General features: G+C 36.5%; 1 protein-coding gene and 1 long non-coding RNA gene across 3 annotated transcripts in view; one reads left to right on the forward strand and one right to left on the reverse strand.

Moving 5' to 3' along the window:
- LOC128890781 (protein pinocchio) overlaps positions 1 to 12,165 on the forward strand; it is a 76,516-nt gene that overhangs the window by 51,798 nt on the left and 12,553 nt on the right. For both annotated transcript variants that reach the window (XM_054149624.1, XM_054149625.1), the window contains one exon: positions 9,634 to 9,706. In XM_054149624.1, coding sequence (XP_054005599.1) covers positions 9,634 to 9,706 — 73 coding nt within the window. The remainder of the gene's footprint in view (positions 1 to 9,633; positions 9,707 to 12,165) is intronic.
- Positions 5,509 to 7,592, reverse strand: LOC128890784 (uncharacterized). The gene is made up of 2 exons (XR_008460679.1): positions 6,077 to 7,592; positions 5,509 to 5,648 (listed from the first exon to the last, which is right to left on the reverse strand). It is a non-coding gene; the product is annotated as an uncharacterized LOC128890784 (long non-coding RNA).

Consider the following 12,165-nt stretch of genomic DNA (forward strand, 5'->3'; position numbering starts at 1 on the left):
TTGTTTTGTTTTGTTTTGTTTTGTTTTGTTTTGTTTTGTTTTGTTTTAATAAATATTTTAGAAATCGGCGATTGACGTGTTACTAATTTTTCGCTAAGGTAGCGATTACAGCGCGAACGGTTTATGTGAAAGTTTTCTATTCCTTTCGGAGCCGCAACTTTAACGCTGTTACCGTATTTAGTGTTACTCGCTCGAAAAGGAAACTATGTTCTACCGTCGCCGTTCGTCGTTCCCTGCGTTGCTCGGATATTATGCAATCGAAGGTCCTTGCAATGTCGTTGCTTCACAGCGAATCAAACATTGCAATTATATAAGGTCACTCGAACGTATCGTACATTTTCTCATCACGTGAGGAACATCGACGTGTTCGCCGCTGCACGCAATGACTGTTTGTTTACGATTTTGTAATTGTAATTTATTTGATGCGTGTAATATTGTATCGGCAATTTAACGCTCGCGATAAATGTAAAAATATTTACAACCGCTTCAAACATTTTTCTTTGCACGTTAACTCTTGTTTACGTAATGTTGTTCACTCGAAGAGTAAAAGATAATTCAGTGATTACGATAATTTGAAAAGCAAATCTGTTATCTATCGACTCTGTAATTGTTGCATGATGACAATTACTTATTCGAATAATTACTCGGATAAAAGATTTGCAAATCAAATTCGTTGGTTATACATTATGTACATAATATTCGAGTTCCTAACTCCTGCAATCTTCAGTGAAAGTAGATATCTTATTTTTTGTTTTATCATTATACTATCAACTCGTAAATGATAGGTTTGGTGCTTCCAAATAAATTTTTCACGTTGTAATCTGAAATACAACTCAGATTGTAATTCCTTTTATAATATTTTTTATTAAAATACCCATTGGAATCGGCATTCGTTCCTCAAGCTCTTTCTCGAGGGAATGATGAACCACTAACGAAAATGTACAGAACCGTTACCATAAAGGCATCGGTGACTAAATTCGTTCGTGTACGTCACTTTTTATATAAACAGACCGACAATAAGCCTTATTACTGTATATAATAAAAGAAGCGTACGCAAAAGTTTGAAAACGGTCATTTGACTGGGCGTGGTAGGTTTAGTGTTGCTAACATTTCACAATTCATATAACGATGAGAGCATATCAGCATATAATGCTGTATCGGTAACAGATAACAAACTATTGCTTGTAATAGAAAAAAAGAATAATAATAAGGCCACCGGTCGGTAAAGTCTTAAAATAAGAACGGCGCGCCATTGTGTTCGCGCCATATTACGAATTATGGCGCAACCGAAGTTATTTGCCCGAAAATAGAGAACTCGGCCGGTCGAGCGTATCCTTTGCGTATCTTATAATTGGATTTTCCGTATTTTCGCTCGGGTCCCGCAATTCGAAGCGACCTGATTCCGCTTTCGTTGTGGCCACAGGCCACGCATCCGCGTGGGAGTTTGTCAGAGTTGTTGGCGAGGTCGATCGATATCTCGAATTCACCCCCGCGTCTCCAGAGCGACTGTCGCGACCTCGAGGGTTGTTGGCCTCGTTTCAAGCCCACGGGGAGTCTGTAATATATTATACATATGTGTACGCCTGGCCGCAACCAGACGACCAGGGTGAAGAGCTGCTCGCGGGTCGCGCGCTTAGGTTAGCCCTTGGGTTAGCCCTTGCGTACTCGAGACGAGTAGAAGCGTAGCTGCTAACCCTCCCTGCCAGCTATACTATACATCCATTTCCTCTTCCGTCTTCTACACATTTTTCTTCTATACAAGATTGCGAAATAAGGAACGAGATTATGATTCCGTGCGAAAAAATAAATGGAAAATGTGCGGTTGCAATGTTTTCGTACGTGGCTTCGTTTTCGAGAAAATGACGGTCGAGTATAGGCGGGGCGCATGATCTTCGTATCTTCAAGCTCGATTATTATACAGGGTGTCCCAAAACTCGGGGAGGAGCCGGAAATGGGGGGTAGCTGAGACGATTCTGAACAACAATTTCCTTTGCAAAAATGTTGTCCGAGGTTTCGTTGAGGAGATATTAAGCGAAAACCCCGACCAATCAGAGCGCGCGTAGACCGTTGGAGCGGCCGCGGTAGCGTAGGCTACGCGTTGGTGGCCGCACTTGCGCACGCGAACAAGTGACTCGACGTGCATCGAAGCATCGACCTAGCGCGTAGCCTTCGCTACCGCGGCCGCTCCAACGGTCTACGCGCGCCCTGATTGGTCGGGGTTTTCGCTTAATATCTCCTCAACGAAGCCTCGGACAACATTTTTGCAAAGGAAATTGTTGTTCGGAATCGTCTCAGCTACCCCCCATTTCCGGCTCCTCCCCGACTTTTGGGACACCCTGTATATCGAAAGCTAAGGATAATACAAGAAAATTGTATCGCGTATTCTCGAGTTATTTTCTCACGAAGAATGATCTTTTCAAATTATAATGTTCACTGTAACAGAAATTATTACATCTACTGCTGCCAATAAAATTTTGTCGTACTAGTATCAAATATTTCATGGTTTATTTTTTATTGAAAGAATTCTTTTACTGCAAACCACTTGCTTTTACGTTATTGCAACTCGAGCCGAGTAATAAAAAGCTTTGAATAAAATCCATCGATTCGAGTGTACTCCATCGACAGCTGGAACAGTTGGTTCCATTGTCTAGTTTGTTTCGCTTGTGTTGTTGAAAAATAATTTATTATTTTTACCGTTTATTGTACGAACAGTTACGAATACTTCTTTCAAATCGAATGCACTATGAAATTTCTGATTTCTCTCGACTGTGAAATATAATTTGCATGAAATGTTTCACCGCGTTCTTCTCGTTTTAATATATCCCGAGAGTAGTCATTTGTACAGTGACCCCCAGATTATTTGTTTCGCGTTCATGCTCCACTTTCCACGAGTTGGAGATAGCTACAAATTCAGATCGCCTATATATATATATATATATAGCAAGTACTCTCTGTCTCGTGATACAAAGGTTACGCATAAATGCCAAATGTTTTAATGGACACCTCGAAAACAATATTAATTCTATTAATATTCTATAATAAAACAATTAAGATAAGGATTATTGAAATGATATTAGATCAGAATTTAAACAATTTAGTTCACCGTTAAAGATCAAATAATTCAGAATTCGAATGAAATTCGAGCATGGTAGTAGTCGATCGTAATTGTTGTTATTATTATTAGAAGCTGCTTACAATCAAAGAAATCTAATAACAGGTTTGCCATTCGAATAACAAAAAAAAGTATTCACACACTAGCACCAGAGATGGAACTACTCGACTCGTATCCAGATACTTGATCAGAACACAAATTATTAAAATATTCATGTATGTACATTGTACATCTTTGAAGAACAAATTCTCTTTCATAGAAAACAACCGGGTATCGGATTTGTACACATTGGGAGTTTTCGAGGATAAATTAAACAGTATAGTTCATGGCCTGGAAGTGACAGGTTCATTCCACGTTATCGTTAAATCTGTTTGAACATAAACAAGTCAAGTCCCAATTTCTTTGTTTCGAAGTTTGAGGTCCGACGATCCGTGGGGTTTGGGTCAATTTCCCCAAGGGTTAAAGATTGAAAATATCGATTATTCACGAACATAGAGGGCAGAAAGGTGAAACATGCCCGATACGTCGTCGTCGGCCGGATACGTCGGTATTAAAGGTTAAATAGAATCACCTTCTAGTATCGCACCTGAGAAGGATGCGCCCTGGCCTCCCGAACACAGACGCCGCGCCGACCTCAGACTACTTTGGTACATGCGCGCATACTATTCGCCATTCGCATACCCCTTTCTTAACGATCTTCTATTCTCGTGCTGCGACAGAATAAAAATACGGGATCACGTGGAAGACTCGCCTAACCGTCTCTCGGGAGTCTTGCCAGCAGTTCGCGAACCCCGTTTCCCTCGTAAACTGACAGAACCGAAAGAGGCGAACGCATCTCGATCTAATCTTGGAAGTCTATCGCGCGAGGGATCCACGAAAGGTGAATGGGTCGCTTGTGGTTGCGTGGTTAGAAGCTTGAGCCAGGCAAATTTTAATTGAAATGAAAATCAAAGAATAATTATTCGAAGTAAGTGATTTTCGGACCCTTAGTTTAAGTAGAATTATTCGAAAATAAGAGTAATATCAATTCGTTTGAAACAATAGTTATTTCAAATTGTATTCAAATAATATCATTTTAGAAAATGAATTTTAAATAATATCGTATAATTTCAAAAATCTCCAGGTCAATCATGGTCCAGGTATCATAATTCATTTGAAACAATAGTTATTTCAAATTATATTCGAATAATATCATTTTAGAAAATGCATTTTAAATAATATCGTATAATTTCAAAAGTCTCCAGGTCAATCATGGTCCAGGTATCATAATTCATTTGAAACGATAGTTATTTCAAATTATATTCGAATAATATCATTTTAGAAAATGAATTTTAAATAATATCGTATAATTTCAAAAGTCTTCAGGTCAATCATGGTCCAGGTATCATAATTCATTTGAAACGATAGTTATTTCAAATTATATTCGAATAATATCATTTTAGAAAATGAATTTTAAATAATATCGTATAATTTCAAAAATCTCCAGGTCAATCATGGTCCAGGTATCATAATTCATTTGAAACAATAGTTATTTTAAATTTTATTTCAAATAATATCATTTTAAAAAATGCATTTTAAATAATATCGTATAATTTAATTTTAAAGGTTCATAAAAAGCAACAAATTTTCCGTCACGCTATATTCTTCGGGAAAATTCAAAATGAAATTTAATTTTCTCTCAAGTAACAAATCGTTTCGTTCACCCTGTACGTCTATCGTCGTCGTGATTGTCCTCGATGTTATAGATAATCTATCCACTACGCCATCATCGCGTCTGACGTCATTACATCGAAACCCCGTCATCCTGTCATAGCCTTGTTCCATTGAAAACTTTACCCACGATTGAACATTTTGCACGGGGACACCTTGAACGAAGCGTTACGTATCGGAAATCCATTGACTATGCCGGAGCTAAAATAATTTTAACACGCTCAATATACGTTTCCCCATTTTGGAGTTGGACTCGAGGTCGTATCCCATCGACCACGACGAGCTTCGATAACAAAAATAGAGATTTAACCATTGTGTCACGCAGTCGTAACTGTTAAGGACAATGGTCTATAACAAGCCACGGTTTAATCGATTCAGTACGCGGCTATGTATAATTTAGTAAGCGACCGCGACTATAGAACAATATTCGTTCCTTTTATGCGCGTCGCGGCTTTAAAAATAATCTGTGTATCTTTAGACCGATCTATTTTTACGATTGCATTACTAATGCTTTCAGAAGCGACGCAGAGAGACGCGTGAGAAAATATCCCTTATTCGTGTTCCCCTTGTTGGCGTCTCGTGCCATCCTTCTATTTCGTCGAGAATTGTAGACACGTGCACCAGGTTGTTCGGAAATGTCGCGGTTCAAAATTTCTCTCTTGTAAAAAGAAATTGAATATCTTGACTTGTTTTTTTTTTTATCGATTCCCGCAAGAGATCAATTTTTCGTTAGTTGTTACGAATAAACATGAATTGGTAGCAAATATGATCAAATGAAAACGTCGCGAAAATTAATTACAGACAGTCCCATATGTATTCGAACACTCTACAGGGTGTCCCAAAAGTTGGGAAGGAGCCGGAAATGGGGGGTAGCTGAGACGATTCTGAACAAAAATTTCCTTTGCAAAAATGTCGGATGGGGCTTCGTTAAGGAGATATTAAGAGAAAACCCCGACCAATCAGAGCGCGCGTAGACCGTTGGAGCGGCCGCGGTAGCGAAGGTTACGCGCTGGTGGCCGCACTTGTACGCGAACAAGTGACTCCGACGTGCATCGAAGGACATTGACGCTGCCGTCTAGCGCGAAGCCTTCGCTACCGCGGCCGCTCGAACGGTCTACGCGTGCTCTGATTGGTCGAGGTTTTCCGTTAATATCTCCTCAACGAAGCCTCGGACAACATTTTTGCAAAGGAAATTGTTGTTCGGAATCGTCTCAGCTACCCCCATTTCCGGCTCCTCCCCGACTTTTAGGATACCCTGTACATCTATTGAGGAAATAAAAATATATAAAAAAACAACCTCCTTTTTTTTCTTCAAGAGTATAATTAAAAAGTAAGCTGTGGTAATAAAGAATAAGTAGATTAACGGAGAAAATGGGGGAACTAAATACATAATGGATAGAAATGCGATGTTTACTTAATTCGACCGTATTGCAACGCAAAACGTCCGGAGCCATCATTATCAATGTTGGTAAATGCAAATGGCGGCGTTAGGTAATGATTCTTGGGTTCATTGATCGACGAGTACACGCGCACAAACGGTAACCGAAGAAAATTAGGTCGCCGACGGCTAATGGGAACTGCATTTATTTTCGAGTCGACGAGGTTGCGCTCGATTGCATTTAGTCGTGTAAATTCAGGCTGCGCCTAATTTTTTTTTTCTTTCTTTTACCAATGAAATTGCATTCTGTTACGTAAACGTACCTGTCATTCTGCTTTTACAATTACGTTTCATGGTATTGCGTCGCTGAAGAGATAATCCTGTGAATAAATATCCGCTTTGTTCTCCGTTCAGTTTCTTTGCGATACTGTTAGCGAGTCGAGGTGAATGATTTATATCGTAGAATTGAAAACGTGTGTTCATTTTCAGTATAGAGAGTGGAATTGATTTTGTCCTTTAATCTTTAAAATTATATATTCAAACGTAGCTCTTTGTGTCATATATGTATTAAAAATTTTATAATAATTAATTTTTAATCGATATTCGGTAAGAATGTAGCAACTTTTCAATCTACTAATCATGTTGCGAATATTTAATTAATAATTTCATCTGTTAAAAGTAAATTTCAACTTTTACAACGTTTATGTAAAGTGAAACGTACGGTCAGTTCAAATGTAGAAAAATAATTCATGTATTCTGTGATTTAATTTACAATTAGATTTCTTGAATAGATACAGAGGGTGTATATTCATGGAACTGACTGTTTAGTATTCCTTAATGGGGTGTAGAATTTTCTTTGACTTGCATTTGCAACAATTTTGTATGGAGAAATAGAGGACAGAGAATCATTGCGAATTGTAACGGTAATATTTATAAAGTATGCTGGTCCCGACTCAAGGCCGTGAGAGAATGTCACGGATTTCATCATCGACACATTGGCAATTCGTGGTAGATTTCATTATCACGCAGCCATACGAAAGTCCTTGGTGTATTCTTAGAAAAGAAAATCAAGGTGAGAAACTACCACACGTTGCATCGAGCACCTCTTTCAACAAAGAAATATGAAGTTTTCTTATCTCGCATTAATTACCACGTAAACGATTGATAACGGTCGAACAAGAAGCATTAATCAGTCGTAGACTGTTGTGAAAAGGTTGTATACCAAGGAAACGAAGATGAGATCAGTCCTTTCGCTGAGTTTATAAATTCAATTTCTCACGATACACATGTTTGTTTTTCATCATTCTTTAAATTAGAATTAGAATTTGATATTACTGGTGCTGTTAAAATATCTATTAGAAACTAAAAGTGATACACATTGTTAGCTTTAATTTTTACATTAGCACCTTACCGATATTTAAAAATAATATTTAATACTTTTATGTCGCATAAATGTTCTCATGACTATCAATATTGCTAAAAGTATTAGGTTGTCCCGAAAGTTTCTTTCGCGAGTTGCGCTCAATTATTTGATGTGGTCGGGTTTATATAAATAAACAATCTAATTTCATAGATATTCATGTTGTAACAGTAATGGAGCAAAATGAATCGTGCACAATTCAGTAATGTAACATAAAACATAAACTATTGTCCATGTATTTCTTATTAACAAAGCGAAAGAAACTTTTGGGACAACCTATTATTTATAATATTTTTCATACAGTAAGTGCAATACGGATCGCAATCGGTTAATACATAAATTATAAAATGAATTTATATTTTTTTATGTTAACGTGTAAAACCTGCATAATTGTTTAATCGAACGAATCTCGCTATTCGATCACTTCCTGTGTTTTTATTTGTCATGTACGATATTATTGGAATAAAATTTTACCAATTCCTGTACATGGACGCGAAGATACTACGGTATTTCCTTCAAAGCTGACACGATTTTTACCAAGAAGCAGTCACAAAATTATCCCCACCAGTTCCTGGAACACGTTTAACTGTATTCCACTCCGTCTCGCTTGGTCTCGCTTGGTTCTCGCACTCATTCTGAATGTATGCAAAGGCAAGCAAGCGTGAGAGATAACAGAGATCAAATTTCAACCTACATATCTCAGCGCACGAGCAACATCGCCTAATTCACAATCTCCGATTTTGGTGAAAGTTGACACGCAGATAAAGCACTGAAAAATATTAGCTCTTTTGAATCATTTCAAAGTTGCAGATAAAATATGTCTTAACTAAAAAATTTGATCTTTTTTTGAATAAATGAAATAACTGTCGTCTCTTTCGGTTCAGTTTATGACTGGTTAGTTATTCAGAGAAATGGATAACTTTCTCATTTATTTTTTTTTTTTTTTCAAAATCAAATCGTTTGAATTTTCTAAAATAATAATTTATGAATTGTAACTGTTTAAGGTAATATAACATAACATAACCATTTGCAGTCCCTTGGTGCCACTACACCACAAGTGATTGTGAGTTCAAGTTTCATTCAGGATAACGTGAACTGAATTAACGAAATTTTAATTATAGGCAATTTATAAATTTTGGTGACAACAAAGTAGTACTTAAATTTTCAGAACAAACATGTACAAAATTCCTTTGAAGTTGCTAGTCATGCGTATTAAGAGAAACGATCGGGCTGCGATTGGTTAATATACAACTTGAAACATTTAATTTCTATTCGGTCGTTTATTTTTATAAATTAAGTTATTTTAATTAAATTAAACTAAATTAAGTTATTTTAATCAAATTAAACAAACTATTATACAAAAGAAAGTGACGATCTTGAAGCATAAATTGTCCTCAGTGAATATAAACTAATTTCGATAAAAATTACTCAAGCATTTCCTCAAATGCTGATCCACAAAAATGGAAAAATCCATAAAAAGATCTGTTAAGACTAAAGTTTTCAAATCGCTTTTTATATCTAGGAAGACTTTCGATCCGCCGTAAAAACAAAAGCAACGCACCGGTGAATTTTTATAGATTGTTTGGCTGGAAAAGAATTCTTTTGAAAATTGGCTACAAAAGCCTTTTCCAAGTTAGTCTATCGAAGCGCATCTCTACAAGGGGCAAGTGTCCTCTAAAGGGTTGCGCAATCTGGTCACGACCGCGACGTGGCGACTTCGATTTGTCAAATTAAGTGATTCGGAGCGTGCGTCGCGGCTTTCTTTCGCGGGAGGGGAAAGTAAAAGTTGTCGTTTCGTGCCAAGGTGATATCCACGGTGAAACTTATTACGCGGATGTCCTTTGTAGTTCGCGCATTTCGTGTGCCATATTACGCGCGTCCGTCCATCGACGTTTGAAATTTTTCCGTAATCGCTGGAATTCCCGGCGCCCGGGGTTCTTGTTTTACGCCTGCGATTCACTCTGGGATTTCTTCGGCATTCGTCCTTGACTTTTGTCCTTTCTTCTGTTACAGTCGTAAATCGTCAAAACAACATGTCCGTTACCACATCCGTGCAACTCGCCACCGAAAGTCTGTCTCGCCACGGGTAAGTTTTCCTCGTTTTTTCCACATTTTTAATCGACGACGAATTTATAAAAATGTAGATACGAATCTCACAATTGTAACAATCCATTAATATAAAATAATAAGTGCTATCTGAATAACTATATTTACTGCTCTGTATATGATATTACATTAATTCATACACAGCCAATTTCATAGTATTCGTATCCTCTTTATCCATCGAAGACGAAGTTTGTCTAACAATAAATTAAACGGCAGATTTCTCAAATAAAGTTTTCGTATAACTGGACTGCAGATTTTACGCATTTATGGCGTACAGTGCCTAATATGAAAAAACGTATGCCAAATATATTCTTCAATTATTATTACGATATTGTTACATGTATTACTTTACACAAGTGCCTTTTACCTTTCGGTTACACTTGACGTGTACTTATTATGTTATTGTATTTCACGCGATAAATTGATCGAATCCGCAGTTTGCATGCAACATTAAGAACAGTAGATATATAGACGAATGTCTGTTCGCTGAATTCGTGTTAATGCTGTATTATTCGTGTAAGTCGCGTCGGTTTTACATAATGGAGGCACGTGGCGCCTCTGCTCGTTACTCCACCGCGCCTAGAGAAACCGCGAAGGACGTCTTTGTAAGCGGAAGCAAAGATATCTCGTAACGGACGCCCGATTTAAACTGATGCCCATTGTTTTGTGTCTTATTTATAACTGCTCGATGCTTCTATTAGGCGTAGAATTCGAGTTTCGGTGGAAATATGTAGCGTCAGTCGGTTGAAATAGTGTATAAAAGCAATTTTACTGCTTCTGGGGAGCGAACAGTACGTCTATTTGCGATGGCTACTGTCGCCATAAAAGCTAGGCTTCGTTTAAAAATTGCACCTCATCTCAGAAAGACAGCATTGATTGACGAAGACGTGGGTGTCGTGCGACCCTGTGAACCTTGATACAAGGGAATGTTTTAAGGCCGCATCCGGAGCCATTGAGTAAGAAAGACGAGATGCTTTCTTATTAGTGAACCGTGAGGAAAATACTTATGGTTCTTCGAAAGAATGAATTCGCCAAAAATTCTAACTCGTTAAAGATTCAATATTTAATTTATTTCGGTATTACAGTTATCGTTTTAAACACGTCTTGGAAATTTTGGAAAATTTCACCGAAATTAATTTCGCCAAAATTATATAGAATCTCAATAATAACTGATAGAAAGGAACAATGGAACATAAAAATCACAAGTACATTACTAACAAAAGTGTATTGATTTGTTTATCAACAAATGTTGTTTTTCAACATGCATTCCATCTGTGATAAAATAATAACAGATTTACACATTTACCGAAAAGTTCCATAATATTTATTACAAGGTTTTATTATAATTCACTTTTATAAAGTCGTGAAATACTCTGTTTCTTCTGTTAAGAAATTCTTAAACAGTAAATAAGGCTACTTTTACAGAATTGTGTCTTGTATGATGATAACCAGTGTCGCATTTGCACTTCAATTTACAATGGAAATGAAAATCCTTGATAGATGAAACCATACATGTGTACGCTACTAACGTGTAATATTTATTCCTTTATATGTAAATTATCAAGTCGAAATGTTACATGAAAGTATAATGCTTTTATTAATATTAGTTGGTCGCTTAACCCTTTAGGTGCAATGGACGTATTACATCAGAGATAGATAATATTCCCCGCTAGATAAGAACGTCGAATAACGAATAATTGATAAGTTACTTTTCTTTCGTATTTTCATTACGATTTGAATAATAGAATGGATTTATAATTGCTCAGAGTTTGAATGAAAAAATAAAATCACATTTCGTGTCGATTCGTGTTTCTGTTTTTTACAATTTGAATAATAAAAATGGAATTATATTTGTTGAGAATGTGATTTAGGAAATAAAATTATATTCCAATATGAATGTGAATTGCTCAGAGTTTGAATGAAAAAATAAAATCACATTTCGTGTCGATTCGTGTTTCTGTTTCTTACAATTTGAATAATAAAAATGGAATTATATTTGTCGTGAATGTGATCTGGGAAATAAAAATTATATTCCAATTCGAATGTAAATTACAGAATGAAAATATATTTCGTGTTGAACGAATAAAAAGTTGTTTGTATAATTATTCAATCGAATAACCGTCACACATAAATCGTTTCATTGTGTTTAGTTGCTATTTTATTATTTTGTTCGAATTTTATCCGTCCCTGATTTCTATTACTTCTGAAGTTTATGTACAGAGGACGTTTAAGAGGAATTATGAACAGAGGACAAAATCTTTCTCGAACCGAATAAAAAAAAAAACGTAAACAAGGCGCGCTATGCCTGATTCCATTGCTTTTTTTTTTTTACCAATACAGACAACATTCTTTCCAAGACCACTCTGTTACAAACGGATCAAATTCTTACACTAAAAATATTTTAAATAACGGAATAAAAATTTACATTCGAATGTTTAC

The sequence above is a fragment of the Hylaeus anthracinus genome, unplaced genomic scaffold (genome assembly GCF_026225885.1).
Source record: "Hylaeus anthracinus isolate JK02 unplaced genomic scaffold, UHH_iyHylAnth1.0_haploid 12001, whole genome shotgun sequence".
Lineage (NCBI taxonomy): Eukaryota > Metazoa > Arthropoda > Insecta > Hymenoptera > Colletidae > Hylaeus > Hylaeus anthracinus.